At 41.3% G+C, this 20,866-nt stretch overlaps 1 protein-coding gene across 2 annotated transcripts in view; it reads left to right on the top strand.

Annotated features, from left to right (window-relative positions):
• The window catches only part of LOC104371621 (zinc finger SWIM domain-containing protein 6), a 229,748-nt gene that overhangs the window by 132,926 nt on the left and 75,956 nt on the right, over positions 1-20,866 (top strand). For both annotated transcript variants that reach the window (XM_086630223.1, XM_086630224.1), the window contains exons 3-4: positions 8,090-8,238; positions 8,772-8,922. In XM_086630223.1, the coding sequence (XP_086486349.1) occupies positions 8,090-8,238; positions 8,772-8,922 (300 nt within the window). The remainder of the gene's footprint in view (positions 1-8,089; positions 8,239-8,771; positions 8,923-20,866) is intronic.

Here is a 20,866-nt window from a genome sequence, read left to right as displayed (position 1 = left end):
CAAGCAAGTCAAGCGGTTAAAACTTCTTTGGTATGGAGGAAGTTGGTTAAAATATAAATATGGGGAGGCCTGGCAGGTTGATTATATCACGCTTCCACAAACCCACCATGGCAAGTTCTATGTGCTCACAATGGTGGAAGCAACCACTGGATGGCTGGAAACCTATGCTGTGCCCCATGCCTCTGCCCGAAACACTATCTTGGGCCTTGAAAAGCAAGTCTTGTGGCGGCACGGCACCCCAGAGAGAATTGAGTCAGATAACGGGACTCATTTCCATAGCAATCGTATAGACACTTGGGCCAAAGAGCATGGCATCGAGTGGGTATATCACATCCTCCATCATGCACCAGCTTCCGGGAAGATCGAACGATATAACGGACTGCTAAAAACCACACTGAAAGCAATGGGTGGTGGAACTTTCAAACATTGGGATACCCATTTAGCAAAAGCCACCTGGTTAGTCAACACTAGGGGATCTGCCAATCGAGCTGGTCCTGCCCAATCAGAACTTTTATATACTGTAGAAGGGGATAAAGTCCCTGTAGTGCACATTAGGAATATGCTGGGGAAGACAGTCTGGGTTATTCCTGCCTCGGGTAAAGGTAAACCTATTTCCTGGGATTGCTTTTGCTCAAGGACCTGGGTGCACTTGGTGGGTGATGCAGAAGGACGGGCAAGTCCAATGTGTACCTCAAGGGGATTTGATGTTGGGTGAAAATAGATGACAAGATTAATTGAATTGTGTGATATTAATTGCTAAATAACCCTGTCACTGCATACCAGCATTGCTATGGTTGTCACATTGTACTAATGCCATTATATTAAGAATCATCCAGGTTAATGAAGAATGAACTTCGACAGAACCAGAACTGATTCCAGACACCCAGCAACTTCCTCGAGATCAACATCTTCAACCTGCAGACTGTGGACACGGACTATTGCTGGATACACCAACTATGAGCTCCGGATGTCCCATGCAACAGGGACTACGTCATCCGTTCTACTGACTGAGCGAATTCCACATCATCTTTCCTGCCCTGAGAGACTGCCATGACAGATGGAGCCCAGAGTTATGGACTAAATGAACTCAACAGACATTTTGGAGAGTTGACCCATAGACTAAGGGAGTGGCATCTATGTATATATGAGGTTTGAGCATGACATGCATGGCGTGGAATAAGGGGTGGATACTGTCCTGGTTTCAGCTGGGACAGTTATCTCTTCTTTTGAGCAGCCCGAAGAGCTCTGTGTTTTGGTTTTAGTCTGAGACTTGCTCTGAGAAGAACGCTGACAGCGCACTGATGTTTATAGTTGGCACTGAGGCCTCAAGGACTTTTCAGCTTGCCGTGTTCTTGCCAGTGTGCAGGAGCACAACAGGATGGGGGGGAGCATGGTTGGGACAAAGGATCCACAACTCCCCCTATGATTTGAACTTAAGATTGAGCACTAAATTGACCAATGAAGTATTCCATATCATGCAGCATCATGCCCAGTATAAAAATGAGGGTCAGCCAGAAAGAAGGGCCTTTGCTCTTCCAGGGCTCTCACTGTCGGACCCTCGGAGTGCTCTCTCTCTCTTCTGGGATTGCAGCGTCAGGGCTTATCTGTTTCGTGATCGTTAGTCCGGGCCGGGCCGGTTCTTGGTCAAGGGGTGGTGAGCAATTACACTGTACATCACTTGTTTGCATATATTTATCATTGTACATATATGTATATATTCATATATTAGTAGTAGTATTAAATTGTTCTTATCTCAACCCACGGGTCTCTTTCCCTTTTCCCCTTTAATTCTCTTCCCCATCCTCTGAGGGTGGGGGAGGGTGAGCGAGTGGCTGTGTGGAGTTTAGTTGCTGGAGTGGCCTAAACCACGACAAATGAAAACACTGCATGCTAGTCTGTACTGATAAGGAAGTTCTTTTGTCTTCCACACACAAGTAGACTTTGAAACTGATTGCTATATAATGTTTGTAAGACCTAGATTTTAGCAGGAGATGTTAGATATCATCAGCAGATAAGTTTATGCATTTTGTTGTACGTGCAGATGGAAGGGAAATAATTTTTTGGAATTTAAAAATTTTTTAGGCATTTATTAACTTTCCTCAGCAGCTTAGCATAGCCTGTCCTGTCTTTACATTTTCTGTTATTAGCACTGACTGCTTCACAGCAGTTGCTGTTTTTCTTTGATGCTGTGCATTGCTGAACAGGTGTTGTATTTGACCCAAGAGTTCTGAAATTAAATAAAAGATGAAGCGACTTATGTGTAAACTTTGAATCATTTGGGAAATCAAAGGCATAATATTTTTAAATCATTAATATTATGTTTTTTGTTTCTATGTAATTCTGAGCACACTAAGTTTATAAAATCAATTACTATTCTGTTGTGCATCAGTGTACAGCAGTATTGAATCCATTCTATCTTTGCATAGTACTCGTGCTTTATATTTGTAATTGTTTTTCCATATCTTTTCCTTAATGCTTCCATGAGATGACATTTAATAAAAATTATCTGATCTACAGTTCATTTATATACTTAAATGAATAAGATTTTTATAAAATGAAGTTCAAAAAAATCAGTATGGCTGAGTGAGTTATTTGGCGTGGCTTCATTTGAAGATGAAAACAACTCTTGTGATACTTTGGAAATAAGGACCAGGGAAACAGTTTACCTTGAAGATGCTACATTCTGTTGTTATTTTAACTAATAGTTACTGTTGATCTGCTCCTGAGTAGTTTCCACTATATAGCTATTCTTAGCCTATTTTAGTCAAAGCCCCTTGCTTTGCTTCTGTTTACTTTTCGAGGTTAAGTTCTCCATATATGACACCAGTTCTTGAATGTGGTTGCTCATTTTGAAAGCAGTTGCTCTTAAAATTGCTATGTAAATGATCAAAGTGTTTAATTTTTTAAAATGCTGCTGCTTCTTAGAACTTGTTAAATATAATCAACTCCCATGTAATCTATTATGACCATAAATATAAAAGGCTGTAACCATTTTCAAATTTTATTTGTGTTTAGTGTTACAAACAATTGTGCACAGTATTCCTGCTTTGATTGCTAAGATTGCAATTGAGTAATTTTAGTAAAAGAGCATGAGTAAGTATGTATCACCATATCTATATAATGAGTATAAATATTTACTGTATTTAAATGTAAGTACGTGACGTAAAACCTATTTCAAAGACCAGTCACAACAGAAGTTAACAAGGCCAGAGGTTGGAGGAAGGGAGATTAGTATGTTAGTGTCTATAAACTGACACAGTTTAATTACAGGTTTTAATATTTAGTATAATTATACAGTGCTTTTCACTTTCATAGTTCAAATGGAAACTAATTAATTCTCATGACACCTCTCTAAAGCACATAAGTAATACTTATCCTCAGTTTACAAGTGGGGAAAGGGATTTGGTCTTGGTACCAAACTGTGTTGCAGAGATTAAATTCAGGGCTGCCCATGTTCCTCTCTCCAGCCAAACTGTCCATCCGCCAAAGCCTCGTGGTGCCTGTTTGTTGCCATGCTGCACCCCAAGTGAAGCTGCCACCTTTGGGTTGACCCTTCAGATGTACCTGGTGTTGAACCTGAGCCTTCTTGCCAGGTATTGCTAGGGCTTCATCTCGCAGCTCCTAAGGCAGCTCCCTCCTGTGGTCCTGTTGCTTGTTCAGATAGTTTCTTGTCTACTCACCTGGTCCCACATCTTCAGAAGAGTGGCGATGTATGAATCCTGGCTGTTGCTCAAGAGTGTGCTAGTGGGAGAGGAAGCAGACTAGGTCAATCAGCATTCGCCTGACTGTAAGTGAATGTAGTGATCATGAAAAGAGCCTGGTTGAGAGATGTGGAGATGGTCATGTCTCACCCCCAAAACAAGAGTAATGTGGGCAATGGGAGCTGAGGCTTTCCTGGCAGCACTGCCAGGAGGCTTGACTGCTGCCAGGGCTGCAAAGGAGGCTTGTGCCCAATCAGACACACCATCTCCATGCCTTGTTAGTCCATGGCTATTGCTGAAGACTGCCAATGGTGTTGAAAGATAGCCATCACCATAGCTGGTGCCAGTTACATGTATATTGGAATTTCTTTATACATCCCAATTAAATACTTTGATCATAGTGTAGCCTATATATGATCTTGTGAGGAAAAATTGCTCTGAGTCAGAAGTATCTGTAGTACTGTGCTGAAAAGCATCATAGAGCTCAGGCCCTCGGCTTCATGTCTTCAGCTTTTATAGTCTTCCAACCTACTGGTATGAAAATATCGCTGCTGTAAGTATAGCGATGCTGAGCCCCTGGGGAAGGTATATTTGGGATTGTGCTGGGAGAAGAGGCCTTGGTGGGGCAGTGCTGCTGGCATGGGGCAGTGGATGCCCTTGTTCCTGTAAAGGAACCCTGTTTAAAGAATCTGCAGTAGCTGTGTTGAAATTTAACCTTCTAGCACAAACTGACCGATGAGCTTTTGATAAAATGTAAACAGTTATGGAAGAAATTATTTTTTTCCCTAAATAGGGAAGCTTAGCTGAAGAATCTTAGGCTATTTTTAATATAATTTAAAAGTAGCCATACCAAGATTATTTAAAGATAAATCTCCATTGAAGTGAGGGATAAATATGTGGTTTGCATTTTGGTGCTTTCATATAGTTACTTTTCACAGGTTTTTTCTCTGTGTTTTAGAGCAATGAAATATTTAAACTATTTGCAAGGCGATACTGCGAACCTCGGTCTGTTCAACAGCTGCACCACTTGTTCTCATGTGGCTTGATTTCCCTTTTGATCTCGTTCTTTGCAACTGAAGACTTATTAGAATCATAGAATGGTTAGGGTTGGAAGGGACCTCAAAGATCATCTAGTTCCAACCCTCCCTGCCAGGTACAGGGACACCTTCCACTACACCAGGTTGCTCAAAGCCTCGTCCAACCTGGCCTTGAACACTTCCAGGGATGGAGCATTCACAACTTCTCTGGGCAACCTGTTCCAGTGCCTCACCACCCTCAGAGGGAAAAATGTCTTCCTTATATCTAATCTAAATCTACCCTCTTTCTGTTTAAAGCCATTGCCCCTTGTCCTATCACTCCACACCCTTGTAAAAAGTCCCTCTCCAGCTTTCCTGTAGGCTCCCTTTAAGTACTGGAAGGCTGCAATAAGATCACTCCGGAGACTTCTCTTCTCCAGGCTGAACAGCCCCAACTCTCTCAGCCTGTCTTGATAGAAGAGGTATTCCAGCCCTCAGATCATCTTCGTGGCCCTCCTCTGGACTTGCTCCAGCAGCTCCATGTCCTTCTTGTGCTGGGGACTCCACAGCTGAATGCAGTATTCCAGGTGGGGTCTCACGAGAGCAGAGTAGAGGGGCAGAATCACCTCCCTCGACCTGCTGGCCACACTGCTTTGTATGCAGCCCAGGACATGTTTGGCTTTCTGGGCTGCCAGCGCACATTGCCGGCTCATGTTGAGCTTATCCACCAGCACTCCCAAGTCCTTTTCCTCCATGCTTCTCTCAATCCATTCTCCACCCAGCCTGTCCTTGTGCTTGGGATTGGCCCGTCCCACGTGCAGGACCTTGCACTTGGCCTTGTTGAACTTCATGACGTTCTCACAGGCTCACCTCTCCAGCCTGTCAAGGTCCCTCTGGATGGTATCCCTTCCCTCCAGCGTGTCCACAACACCACACAACTTGGTGTCATCTGCAAACTTGCTGAGGGTGCACTCGATCCCACTGTCCATGTCACCAACAAAGATGTTAAATATCCCTGGCCCCAGTACTGACCCCTGAGGAACACCACTTGTCACTGGCCTCCACTTGGACATTGAACCGTTGACCACAACTCTTCGAGTGCGATCATCCAGCCAATTCCTTATCCACCGAGTGGTCCATCCATCAAATCCATGTCTCTCCAGTTTAGAGACAAGGATGTCGTGCGGGACAGTATCAAATGCTTTGGACAAGTCCAGGTAGATGATGTCTGTTGCTCTTCCCCTATCCATCAGTGCTATAACATCATCATAGAAGGCCACCAAATTCCTCAGGCAGGATTTGCCCTTAGTGAAGCCATGTTGGCTGTCACCAATCACCTCCTTCTTTTCCATGTGCCTTAGCATAGTCGCCAGGAGGATCTGCTCCATGATCTTGCCGGGCACAGAGGTGAGACTGACTGGCCTGTAGTTCCCTGGGTCTTCTTTTTTTCCTTTTTTAAAAATGGGGGCTGTGTTTCCCCTTTTCCAGTCAGTGAGAACTTCACCAGACTGCCACGACTTCTGAAATATAATGGATAGCGGCGTAGCAACTTCATCTGCCAGCTCCCTCAGGACCCACAGATGCACCTCATCAGGTCCCATGGACTTGTGCACCTTCAGGTTCTTTAGATGGTCTCGAACCTGATTAGCATGTGTTTCATGTAGCTGACTGAATTGAAAGTCCCTTAAAACTAACATACTAAAGATGGAAGCACTGACAGAAGAGGAAGTTTTTCATTCCTTGGGTTTTGTACTGTCTTGGGCTTGTTTCCTGTCTTCTGAGACACTCTTATGGTTCCTGTGGAAGGCAGGAGACTTCTTTCACATCTTCAAGGACACAATTTCTAAATATATATTTATATATGAACATCAGTGCAATGTTCACAGCTGTAGGCTCTGAAGTTGGAGGCAGTTTAGGAATTTGCTGAGCTGGAAGACTTTTTGACTTTCAGCAACTAGTAGAGAAGACATCCCTCTGACCTTTTAAATTTTCAGGTTGTATTTTCATTGAATAAAGATTCTAACATTCCCTGCAACCAACCACTTAAAAAATTCACCCACATGACAGAGCTGCAATTGTGAAATAAAGGCTTAAATCAATATTATCAATGTTTCTATACATCTTTCAATTCCTATACATCTGAAGAGTTGTAACTATCTCTGCTTTTCAAGTTCTCGGGACTTCTTTGAAAGCAAGTTTTTACAAATCTGACTATGTAATTTTCCTTCCCTGCCAGTGTCCTTCTCTTAGTATTGGCTACAGAGAGAACATGATCTGGGATTTAGAAGTGATAGATTTTGTTACACGATTCAATTTCTAACATCTTCTCAAAACCTAACAGAGATAAAGATTACACAGTTGTGACAAGCCCAAAATCAAAATGTCAAGTTAACTTGACTCTTGGGCATGCTTAAAATACCTTACATCTGGTATGGTGATGCACTACCTTGAGTTGTTTCCCTGACAGTCTAGATAAGTGCTTTTCAACCTTTTCAGTTTGAATACCTTTTAAAAAATATCCAGTGAAGGTGCAGGCTTCTTCAGAAATATGTAGATTGCTAGATGGCGCAAGAACTTGTTTTTGTTTTGTCAGCCTTTAGAAGAGGCCACAAGTGGAAAATCGCTGATCTCCACTGCAAAATTTGAGTTAGAGCAACCTGTGGCCAAAGCACTGCCTGATGTAAATCCAGTCACTTTAGTTGGCACTAGGCTAATTCAGGTAGAGTTACTCTGAATTGACTCTGTGCTGATGACATTGCCTATGTAAAAATGCTCCTTTGGAAGCACCACAGTCTTACACAGCTATAACTCTTATTTATGATGGAAATGCCTTTAGTGCTTAAAGACTGGATTTGTTTGGGGATTTTTTTTTTTTATTCTTTGTTTAGCTTTGCAGAGCCATCACAGCTCAGAGGGACTGAGGTGATGATTTTCCTCATGTTCATCAATAGCAGTGCTCACTAGCAGTCACTTAAACCTGAGCAAGATTGCTGAAGGTACAAGAATTACACAGGTGTTTTGGGGAGAGTGGTTTTAACATTGCAAGTGTTGAAATACTATGTAAAGTGTAATTTTCTTTGTAAAAGCATTCTAGAATAGCTGCTGAGATGGGAGGAAATAACTCACCTTGATTTCAATGTTTTATTAGAAAATATTTATTTAAATACCTTTTCATAGGCTGTCATTTCTAAGTGCTTAAGACTACTGAGGAGAAATTTAGGTCTGTTTTGAAGAACCTTTAGATTAAAGCCAAGACATCCAAAACAGGACAATACACAAATCCAAAAGCCTCTGCAGTACTCCTTTCCCCATGACCCACAAACCTCTCTTCTTTATATAGAACATAATGATTTATTTTCTTGATGTTTGCAGGTGCTCCTGACCCAACAGCAGGTGCTAGCATTGATGATGAAAACTGCTGGCATTTGGATGAGGAACAGGTCCAAGAACAGGTTAAACTCTTCCTCTCCCAGGGTGGATACCATGGATCAGGGAAGCAGCTCAATTTGCTTTTTGCAAAGGTATGTTGAGTACTCTGAACCTTCCCTCTTTTCTCTTCCCCTACTCTCCCAGCCAGTCTGTACTTGTTCATGCCTTACTCAAAGTCCTGTTGTTATAAAACAAGACAAAGCCTTGGGAACGTAATTGCAAGTTAATAACACAATGGAACACAATCTGATGTGTCTTAAGATCAGTTTAAGGATATGAAGTAACATTTCAACTGTCTGTAACTTTACTGTCCTCTTCTTTCCTACCTCCAAAATGTTGGAGAAACCTTTAGAAATTATGGTCTTGCAGCAGCTTGCATAATACACCTGTGGATTACTTGTGGAAGAAGCACATTTGCAGAATTGCAATGGGATATTGAAACTAACAATTGTTAAAATTGGGAAGGCAGACTATTTTTTTCTACTTAAAAATTTCATATCAGATATATAAATTATATTTTTTATTTAACAGAGATGGAACATTTCACACTGCAGCATATTGTCTGTACTGTGATGTGGTTTGGTTTGGTTTTTTTCAAGTTTGTATTAAAAGACTCGTTTCCTAGGTGCGAGAGATGCTAAAGATGAGAGATTCAAATGGAGCTCGCATGTTGATGTTGATAACAGAACAGTTCATGGCTGACCCTCGTCTGTTGCTTTGGAGACAACAAGGAACTGCAATGACTGACAAGTATAGGCAGCTCTGGGATGAACTGGGTAAATGCACAGACTTCAAAATCATTTCGGTGTTCGTGTGTAAAATGAAGAAACAATTAAATGTTTTGGATGGAGAGAAACTTTATTGTAGTACTAGGTAAAGCAGGTTAGAGTTTTCTGCAGGTTTGCTTGTTCAGTTAAGATTGGATGAAATTGAATTATTTTATCTACTGCATGAGACAATAACGGTTGGAGGAGAGGAAGAATGGTATGAAACAAGTATGATTGTAACAGGTTGTAAGTACCTGAGGATCTAAAAAGAATAAAGCAAAAAGCACAAATGTAGTTACACAAGTAAGTATATAAGCCACTAGCACTAAAGTGGAAAGCTTAAGGAAGAAATTGATTCACAACTAGAGAGAAATAGAAGGCAAAAAGAGAAGATTCATTAAGAGTATGAGAAGATAGTAACAAAGGAAAGCAGAAGTCCATTACTGAGCAGGGAAGGAGATCAAATAACAGAGGGCTATAACAATAAACACTGCTTTACAGAAAAGGTCAGTTGTGACCAGATACATGACTTGTACAATGGAGAGGGGAACACAGGCTGAAATGGGAAAGGAATATTTAAACTGGTAAAGTCTGAAGACACTTGCTCTAAAGCATTTCAGAAACTCACTGACATAGTTTTTAACTGCTGCTTCAGAAGTTCTCAAAATCTATAGGAATTTGTGGTAGGGAGAGGAAATTCAAAACAACTTAAAGGTAAATGTCACCAATGTTTTAAAGGTGGGTAGGTGAGCTGAAAGAATAATATTAAGTAATCACCAGCATTGCTTTCTTAGAGGTAAGATACTGGAAAAGACTACTAACCAGTTGGTATGTAAGCATATAGAAGACAAAAGTGATAAAAGACAACTGGAATTATTTAAAATACAGTGGTAAATCTAATTTGCTTGCCTAAAAGATAATTAGAATCATAGAATGGTTAGGGTTGGAAGGGACCTTAAAGATCATCTAGTTCCAACTCCCCTGCCATGGGCAGAGAAATCCTCCACTACACCAGGTTGCCCAAAGCCTCATCTAACCTGGCCTTGAACGCTTCCAGGGATGGGGCATCCACAACTTCTCTGGGCAACCTGTTCCAGTGCCTCACCACCCTCAGAGGGAAAAATTTCTTTCTTATATCTAATCGAAATCTCCCCTCTTTCAGTTTAAATCCATTGCCCCTTGTCCTATCACTACATGCCCTTGTAAAAAGTCCCTCTCCAGCTTTCCTGTAGGTTCCCTTTAGGTACTGGAAAGCTGCTATAAGATCACCCTGGAGCCTTCTCTTCTTCAGGCTGAACAGCCCCAACTCTCTCAGCCTGTCTTCATAGCAGAGGTGCTCCAGCCCTCGGATCATCTTCGTGGCCCTCCTCTGGACTCGTTCCAGTAGCTCCATGTCCTTCTTGTGTTGGGGACTCCAGAGCTGAACACAGTATTCCAGGTGGGGTCTCACGAGAGCAGAGTAGAGGGGCAGAATCACCTCCCTCGACCTGCTGGCCACACTTCTTTTGATACAGCCCAGGACATGGTTGGCTTTCTGGGCTGCCAGTGCACATTGCCGGCTCATGTTGAGCTTCTCATCCACCAGCACTCCCAAGTCCTTTTCCTCAGGGCTGCTATCAATCCATTCTCCACCCAGCCTGTCCTTGTGCTTGGGATTGGCCCGTCCCACGTGCAGGACCTTGCACTTGGCCTTGTTGAACTTCATGAGGTTCTCACAGGCCTACCTCTCCAGCCTGTCAAGGTCCTTCTGGATGGCATCCCTTCCCTCCAGCGTGTCCACAACACCACACAGCTTGGTGTCATCTGCAAACTTGCTGAGGGTGCACTCAATCCCACTGTCCATGTCAACAACAAAGATGTTTGTTGTGGTTTAGGCCAACCAGCGACTAAACTTCCCACAGCCGCTCACTCACCCCCACCCCCAGGGAATGGGGAAGAGAATTAAAGGGGAAAAGAGAAAGAGACCCGTGGGTTGAGATAAGAACAATTTAATACTACTGCTATTAATATATGAATATCTACATATACGTACGATGATAAATATATACAAACGAGTGATGCACAGTGTAATTGCTCACCACCCCTTGACCATCAGTGTGCTATCAGCATTCTTCTCAGAGCAATTCTCAGACTAAAACCAAAATACAGAGCCCTTCAAGCTGCTAAACAGAAGAGCTAACTCTGTCCCAGCTGAAACCAGGACAATGTTAAACAGCACTGGCCCCAGTACTGACCCCTGAGGAACACCACTCGTCACTGGCCTCCACTTGGACATTGAGCCGTTCACCGCAACTCTGCGTGTGATCATCCAGCCAATTCCTTATCCACCGAGTGGTCCATCCATCAAATCCATGTCTCTCCAGTTTAGAGGCAAGGATGTCGTGTGGGACAGTATCAAATGCTTTGGATAAGTCCAGGTAGACAATGTCAGTTGCTCTTCCATTATGCACCAACCCCATCGTAGAAGGCCACCAAATTAGTCAGGCAGGATTTGCGCTTAGTGAAGTCATGTTGGCTGTCACCAATCACCTCCTTATTTTCCATGTGCCTTAGCATAGTCGCCAGGATGATCTGCTCCATGATCTTGCCGGGCACAGAGGGGAGACTGACTGGCCTGTAGTTCCCTGGGTCTTCTTTTTTTCCCTTTTTAAAGATGAGGGCTATATTTCCCCTTTTCCAGTCAGTAGGAACTTCACCAGACTGCCACGACTTCTGAAATATGATAGATAATTGTTTAGCAACTTCATCTGTCAGTTCCCTCAGGACCCACGGATGCATCTCATCAGGTCCCATGGACTTGTGCACCTTCAGGTTCTTTTGATGGTCTTGAACCTGATCTTCTCCTACAGTGGGCAGTTCTTCCTTCTCCCAGTCCCTGCCTTTGCCTTCTGCGTTCATGATCGATTGCATGTTGTCCAGTGGGGCTAAGACTTGATATAACCTGTTTAGCATCAATTATGTTCATTCTCAGTGAAGCAATAGGCTAATAAAGCACCGGCTGTCTATAGTTGATATTATAGACTTCTGTGGTGGAAAGCCTTAATATCAGAGCATGCAAAGCTCTGCCAGAGAGTGCAGATATAACTACTTTGTCTTCAAGTATACCAGCCCTCTTATTATGTAATTTTTATGATGCCTTATCTTGCTGGAGAATAATGCTGTTTTGCCAAGCTGAACATGTACACAGCAAAATCGTATCCCACTATACTGAAAACCAGAGGGTCTCATGCTTCATTGCTTGTGTGGGTTGAGCTGGTAGGTGGCGGGAGAGGCATAAATGTATTCTCCATCTGTTGCCTGTAGTAGTCTTACCACATGCTGCCAATAAATATAAAAGGTTTTGTTACATTTTCTTAGTGGCTCCTCTTCTTGTTTCATCAGTTTCATATTTACATCATCTTCTTGACAGCACCTATCTGAAGGTGGAATCTCTGCCTGCAGCATCAAATAAATAATATTTTAGATTATTCATATTCATACCTCTATTTAATCAGAATTGTAGTTACCACTCCCAAAAAGCCACAGTGCAACCTCCAGCCTCGCCACTACCTCAGCTGCTGTATTTGCAGTCTGAGACAGATCCTGTTGTTTCGGTCCTGAACCACTCTGCCTCCTCTAACAGTATTAAAATATGTTGATTGTGTACCACAGTTTCAATTGCAAATACATTTCAATCACTTCAGGTGTGCTGTAGGCTAAGGGTAGATCTTAACTTGGTTCTTCCACCTCCAGCTTGTGTTTATGTTGCTAAACTGTCCATTTCTTCCCCACACCAGTAGGATTCTTTCCACTGGTGTTTAGCAAGTTCCTGGAAAATTTATGTTAATTGGATGAATCTCTCCAACTTGACTCCTGCCTTGTGTGAATATTAGAAGCTGCTGCCATGTTGTTACTGGGATTCCACCTTGAGTTTCACTCTAGTTAGACAAATACCTTTTTTGAGATGAAACACACGTGAATGTGTAAAAGTTAAAGAAGGTTTTAAGGGATAACAGAATTACAATAGGAAACTACAGAAGGAAGAGCAGGTTGTCCCTGGTGACCCTCGATCTGTGCCAGTAGTGGCAGAGAACTCAGACATTGGGTTTAAGGGGGCGATGGTATCGTTATGTTCTAAAAGAATGTTGATTTCCTATCTTGTCATCTTCTAGGATGTCAGAGAACTAAAATATCAATAAAGGGAGTGGGACAGGCCTTTGCGTACTTAACTTTTTGTATTATCTGTTCAGAGTAATCTGGGAGTGGCATATATGTATGTCTTTTTAAAAAAAAATACTTATTTATTTCACAGATAGGTAGCAACACTGTAGTTATGGGGATTTTTAGGACATGTAAAGTGTGTAAATATAGACTCTGCTTAATAAAGGCTTGCTTGCTTGCACTGGTATGCTGTCTGCCAACCACTAGGCGTATGGCCACTTTGTCAGTTCCATTTTGGCATAGGTTTTTAAGCATATTTAAATAACTTCAGCCTAGCTTCTTGACTGGGTCACTTGAGCCTTTCATTAGAACGTAACTGATGCTTCCTGCCTGGCATTGGTCATCAGCCAAGGATACTGGAAGGACACACTGGGCTCTGATCAGAGTTCCTGCTGAAGTTTATGGTAAATTGTGTTGACTTCAGTAGAAGTCAGATTAGGTGTGTATGTCTGAAGATGCTTATTTAAAAAAACGAAATTAAATACTTCACATCTAAGTATGAGCCTGGCGATTTTCTAATACAAAATCCTAATTCTGTTATCAATTTATGATTCAAATGCCTCAAGTTAACTAGCCAGTTATGTCTAAGCCTTTTTTTGTTGTGTTTTAAAGCCTCTAGATCAGGAGGACAAATATAATGATGCTCAGCAGATTCCCCTATTGTACATCAAAGAATAGGTTGAGCTAAATGCTCCAAAGGTGTAGTATTGGAAAGATTAAGATTACATGTCAAAGCTATAAGGCTTGTTCATATACTTATCATGCTAGAAGAATTTAGATGCAGCTTCAGTGATGCACTGGTGAACACTTCCAACTTGCCACAGTAATACATGAACGTGCTTTCCAGAGTTTAGAGTGGAGTTGGAATTCTTCATGTACTTGCTGTTTAAATGGTGTCTAGGTAAGTAAATTTCACATGCTGATCTTCATGTGTTTAACTCTTGGTAACTCTGGTTGAAGACTTCAGTACTATCAGAATGATTAACTATCTGAAGCCCCTTGGTTTGTCTTTTTAATTAAATTGCATTGGTAAAATGGAGGAATATGAAAATGCACAGTAAACATCTGCTGATGTCTCTTGAACTGAGATCTCAGATTTGAAGAAAAGTTCAGTTAACCTTCTTTGTACTCTAGAGGAGGAAAAAATGATCTATGAAATCTAACTACAGCAGTAATTCGTTAATATTCATCCATCAAAAATTAAGCAAAAGTTTCTTCTTCTCTACAAAAGTGAAAAAAAATCCTTAATAAAAGGGAAAAATTTTACTTTGTGCCCCAGCCCAGGGATCATGATGGCTGTGAGGCTCTGCTTTGGAATTAAATGTTGAGCACTGACGGATGCCGGACATTGAGAAGAGGCTGAGTTTTGTTGGCAAATGAGATATACAAGTTAATTGGTGTTTTCTGCAGGCTTCTGGCTGTGAAATGAAATTGGAAGCCCTTTAGCCACATGGATAATACAGGACCTGAATACAAATGTCACGTCACAAGGCCCACTGTGAAACAATAGTGTTCCCACTCGAACACTGCCCATTACAGATCATTTAAATATGGGGATTACATTTAAACTAAAAGCTCCATTTGCCTTTTACTGCAATTTAAATGTCCTCTTACCAAAAGCTAAGTGACAAATTAAATTAAAAAAGTGTCTACATTTTTAAAGTTGTAATGCAAACCAGCCTTTTATTGCTTCTCATGTGCCACGAATGAATCATGCAGCTACTGTTATCAAATCAGGGCTGCTCTTGTGACAGCTTAATAAAGCTGAAACTTAAACTAAATCCCAGATGCTTAACCTGATGAAAGCAGTCAATTAGAAGAATCTAAGACAAGTATGTACTACTTGGTGGAGTGAGGGAGCCCAACAGCTTGTCAACATGTAGGTGAAAATAACATGAAAAAGAACTCATGGGTCGAGATAAAGGCAGTTTAATAAAGAAAAAGCAAAGGCCGCATGCAGAAGCAAAGGGAAATAAAAAGATTTATTCTCGACTTCCCATCAGCAGGTGATGTCCAGCCACTTCCTGGGAACTAGGGCTTCAGTACGCATAGCAGTTGCTCCAGAAGACAAATATCGTAATAACAAATGCCCCCTCTCCTCCTCCTCCTTTCTCTTAGCTTTTATTGCTGACCAGACGTCATATGGTATGGAATATCCTTTTGATCAGTTTGGGTCAGCTGTCCTGGCTATGTCCCCTCCCAAGCTCTTGCCCACCCCCAGCCTACTGGCCTTTGGGGGTGATGGGGAGGATGTTGGAGAGGCAGCCTTGATGCTGTGGGAGCACTGCTCAGCAGTAGCCAAAACACTGACTGGTGTGTTGCCAACACCTATCTAGCTACCAATACACAGCACAGCACTATGGGGGCTGCTATAAGGAAAGTTAACTCCATCCCAGCCAGACCCAATGCACATGGGGAAGAGGGTATATCCAGAGAGCTCTTGCAAGGCAGGGCAGTGGATAAAATTGACAAACTTGTTCTGAGTTTTCCTCATGCTGATCCTGATCTCTGTTGGTTCTTGTATTTCATGAAGTTGAGGAGAACTTAAAAGATATTCTGTACTTCCAGCTGAGTACTCTCCACATTGTAATGCATAAGCTTCTCTTGTCTATCTCAACCACTTGTTGTTATCTAAATTTTTTAAGTGTAGGAACCTCTCACAATATTGCCATGAGCTTCACTCGTGGAATAAAGCTTTTCTGGGTGATGTCCTTACAATCTTTTCTGTTATGCATACTAAATGGCTTATTCTCAAAAGTATTTTCTGAGTGGAATAATATCTTTACCTTAGTAGTTTTTCACTAGCACTTTGCCCTACTGTGGGCTGCTTTTTAACTGTTGGAATAGCTCGATGTTCTATTTTGAGTTCACATTTCCTGATGTTTTGGATGTTTTCTAGATTAGTGATATATTTTTGTGTTAAAATTTAAAACTAAAATATCATTTTGCAATGTAACGTCATGCAGAGACATAGTTCAATATATTTACTGAAGAATCGTGCCTAAATTTTTATTAGTAACACTTTACTTCTCATCTAAAACTTAATTCTAAATGTTGAGTTTAGGCAAGGAATCATTATAGATCAATTAAGAGAGATTTAATTACCATTTTGCCATGAGCAAACTAACGATAGAGTGTTAAATAATGCTTTTTTTGATTCGGAAATCACTCTGAATTTTTCTGATAAAAGTTTATATTCATCTCTAGAAAATACCAAGTTAGATTCTTTTAACCTTAACTAAATGAAGCTATTCTCCATCTATATTTCTATCATCTCATGCAATTCCTTCCCTTTGCAATTAGAGACACAAACTTATATGAATGGGACATGCCAGCTGTTCTAAACAGATTATCTCTGCTTAGTACTCAAGGGAGGGGGAAGAAAGGACAAAAGCAGCTGGAATTGTTGCCAGTATGCCCCTAGAGAAACTCCTTCCCAATGCCAGATATGGTGACTACTTCAGGGCTGCCATGAAGAAGAATCCCTAAAGTTAAGCGTTCATTACAGTTTTTGTGTTTGTCCTGTTTTCTACTGGGACAGAGTTAGGTTTTAGCTGTTTAACAGCCAGAAGAGCTCTATGTTTTGGATTTAGTCTGAGACTTGCTCTGAGAAGAACGCTGACAGCGCACTGATGTTTGTAGTTGGCACTGAGGCCTCAAGGACTTTTCAGCTGCCGTGTTCTTGCCAGTGTGCAGGAGCACAACAGGATGCGGGGGAGCATGGCCGGGATGGGGGGTCCACGACTCTCCTTATGATTTGTACTTAGACTTAGGATTGAGGGTCAAACTGGCCAATTAGTATTCCATATCATGCAGCGTCATGCCCAGTATAAAGATGGGGGTTGACTGGGAAGTTGGGATGATTCTCTCTCTTCTAGGGGAACTCTCTCGGACTCTCTGAGTTCTCTCTCTATCTTGTTCTCTTTCGGGCCTCTCGCTCATCCGGTATTGTCGTTTCAGGACTTATCCGTTTCAGGATTGCTTGTCAGGATGGGACGGGCATCGATCACTGGGTGGTGAGCAATTACACTGTGCATCACTTGTTTGTATATATTATTATCATGTTATATATATGCTCATATATTATTGTTTTAATATTATAATTATTGCTTTTAATATTTCTTATTGGTGGTTTTATTATTATTAAATTGTTCTTATCTCAACCCACAAGTCTTCTTCCCTTTTCCCCTTTAATTCTCTTCCCCATTCCCCGGGGGTAGAGGAGGGTGAGTGAGTGGCTATGTGGAGTTTAGTTGCTGGCCAGGTTAAACCAGAACAGTGTTCTAATACCATTTTCTGGAGCTGCATTCTTCATGCAATCCCTTTTTAGGATCCACTATGCAGTAGAAACAGTTACTTTTTTCCCATATTTTATGGTATTTAAAAAATGGTACAGTGAGGCTCTAATTTTGAAATTTGAGTGCCAAGCTTATATCTGTATTTACATTATTTCTTTGAGTATCCGAAGTTCTAATTGAATCATGTTCTGCCTTAAAGCTAAGGAGAGTACAAATGCCCTGCACCTTCAAATTTCATAGTTTAGATTAATCAATTGCACATATTACATTTCTGGCCTTGAAGTGAAAGCTATAGGAATGCCCATGTTTCAAAAGAGGTGGGATGCACCATGCTTTGCACCATTTCCCTTGGGTTTTCATTGTGGAACTTATGAGTGGAGTGATATCTTACACATACTTGTGTCTACAGCTGTGTCATATCCAGTAGGCTGTCTTTGCTTAATTGATAATCCTTTTCATACTGTCAGTTTGCTTAGTTTTAGCTGCCATGGTGTGGTTGCCATACAGTTACAAAACACATGTGCCTTCAGTTCATGCACTTAAGGTTACATCTCTTTCACAGAATAAGCTGTTAATATATGTCAGTGTATTTGAATGATTTATGCTGTTAGAGGCACTAAATTAACAGTACTTCTGAATTAGCATCACAAGACAATTTTGCTGCTCTAAGGCCTGAGTTATGGATGACAACTTAAAGCAATTGCTGTCATGGCCCTGGATTGTCTCAATTGTTGCTGTCAAGTTCATTTCCCTGGTGAATGAAGCCAGGCTGCTGTTGTGCAAAGATGGGTTCTTTCCATCTTTTTTGAGGATTATTTCCTTCCTTCTTCATTACAAACAGTAGAAGATTATTGGCATGTGCCATAATGGTATTTGAAATTGAGAGTATATGCGGCTGCAGTATGGCAGTAAGTGGGAGCTATTTTCAAAGAGGGTATTCTTTCCTATGGTTAAACTGCATTTATTGGATTTGAGGAATAGCAGTGAAGGTAATTAACTTTAGTCTATAAGTATAGCTTGAGGGGTTTATTTTTAATGCTGTATAGAAAGATTGGGTTTTCCATTTCGTTCAGTTGGATGAAAGTACTTTTATAGTAGGAGCCAAATTTCTTCAAGTACCCACATTAAAACAGTTTTTGAAGTTTTTATTCCTAAGCCATTGAACTGATTTACTTATAAATGTTCTAAAATGTTCTAAAAAATTGTTCTGTATTGGAGCTGGTACAAAACTCATTGCGGTCCTAACTGTAGAGTTCCAAGATTAAGGTCAGAGTTTTACTGTGAGCCCAAACTGGTACTTAGCATTATTTTTTTCCTTCCTCTATTTTTAATACTTCAGTAATATTAAGCTGCCATTTAATTTTCTGATACCACTTCTAGTAAATACCAGAGCTAAAGAGAAGTAATAGACCTATGGAGAGGAATTACTGAATCTTCACTAATTTCTGTGGTCCAGCAATCTAGCCTTGTGATATTTTCCAGTTTTATGTCTTAAATGGATACTGGAAAAATAACTGAAAAATCAGAAAAGTAATCTAAAGTGAGTGATGCAAGAATCTCAGTCTGCTCAGGCCTGTCATGCAAGACAAAGGAGGATGATCTCCTTCATGATTTAAGAGACCTACATAGACTAAAAACTTGATAGTGAAGACACTTCTGCCAAGCAAACAAAAGGTAGCTGAAAATTGTAATTGGAGCAGCTAACCAGGAAGTGTGCTAGATTCTCGTATTGGAAATCTTAAAAATTGAAGTATGCTGGTTTTTGTAAAAACTCAACCATCACTTTTGGACTTGAAAACAAAATTAACTCAGGAGTTATGAGTCAAACAGAATTGTATGCTGGATCTTCAGTCATGCTCAGTGTCCTAGCCCCCACTAAAACTGTTTCTACCACCACCCTTCTATTTACTGGGACAAGAGTAAAATATAATGGGATTTATGAAAACCGAGCAATGCTTAATCTCTTGGGAGAGTCTGTATACATTCCTTGCACTTTCTTTGGCTTCATGAATGTGTGCATACACAAGATGTATAATTATTACAACACCTACTTTTACAGTGACTGAATACTTTTTAATGTTTTTCAATTTGCATGTTTAAATCCTAATCAGTGTAAAGGCATGTTGTTCCTTTCTCCCTCATGAATTCAAAGGTATGGATGTCTACTGAGAAATACAAAAGTACTGATGTTCCCCCTGTATGTACAAGGCATTGCATGCATTGTGTAAAACAATAATGTAACCTATTTCTTTGTGATGTTGTCCTGGGCTTGGCTGGGATAAAGTTAACTTTTCACAGGAAGCTGGGAGGGGGCACAGCATAAGCAGGTGACCCAAACTAGCCAGGGGGCTATTCAATACCGTTAGACATCATGCTCAGAATATGTATTGGGGGAGCTAGCCGGGGGAGGGGCTTGCATTCCTGTGGAACAATGTGTCCCCTCCCAGTTTTCCTGTGAAAAGTTAACTCTATCCCAGCCAAACCCAGGACAGGTGTGAGGTGCACTAAAGATGAATGACAACCGTGTGTTTTCAAAAAGAGGGCTATTTGAACCAAAGGTCTATTTTGGCAAAGCTGTCTTTTTCCAGGTCAAAAGCTTTAGTGTTGAACCAAAATAGTCAATTCCTCGCTGCAATATGACAGTTCTAATATTCATTCTCTTGTGAAGTTAATATCAAATTGCAGTCACAGCATGACTTGTCTTCCAGTTATCTTCTAGGGAAAAAAATGCATATTGGTTTGTAATATTTTGCCACTGTGCTGTGAGGAGCTTCATATTGGAAAGACATGGATCATAGTCAAGTGATCCAAATCAGAACTTTACTTTTGGTTTAGTTCGGTGGGGCTGTATTGATATGGAAATAACAGTCAGGCATTGCAACACAGCAAACAGTTTAGCAAAATACCAATATCATAGAATCATAGAATCATAGAATGGTTAGGGCTGGAAGGGACCTTCAAAGGTCATCTAGTCCAACCCCCCTGCAAGGAACAGGGATATCTCCAACTAGATCAGGTTGCTCAGGGCCTCGTCCAACCTGGCCTTGAACGTCTCCAGGGATGGAGCATCCACCACCTCTCTGGGCAACCTGTTCCAGTGTTCTACAACTCTCATGGTAAAAAATTCTTTCCTAATATCCAATCTGAATCTACCTCCCTCTATTTTAAAACCATTACCCCTTGTCCTATCATAGCAGGCCCTCCTGAACAGCCTCTCCCCATCTTTCTTGTAGGCCCCCTTGAGGTACTGGAAGACCGCTATAAGGTCACCCCGGAGCCTCCTCTTCTCCAGGCTGAACAGCCTCAACTCTTTCAGCCTGTCCTCATAGGAAAGGTGCTCCAGCCCTCTTATCATCTTCGTGGCCCTCCTCTGGACCCTCTCCAACAGGTCCATGTCCTTCTTATGTTGGGGGCTCCAGAACTGGACGCAGTACTCGTGTATATATATAGATAAG

This window comes from Tauraco erythrolophus, chromosome W (assembly GCF_009769465.1).
Source record: "Tauraco erythrolophus isolate bTauEry1 chromosome W, bTauEry1.pri, whole genome shotgun sequence".
NCBI lineage: Eukaryota > Metazoa > Chordata > Aves > Musophagiformes > Musophagidae > Tauraco > Tauraco erythrolophus.
The sequence above is the reverse complement of the archived record's forward strand: the minus strand, read 5'-3'. Positions and strand labels throughout refer to the sequence as shown.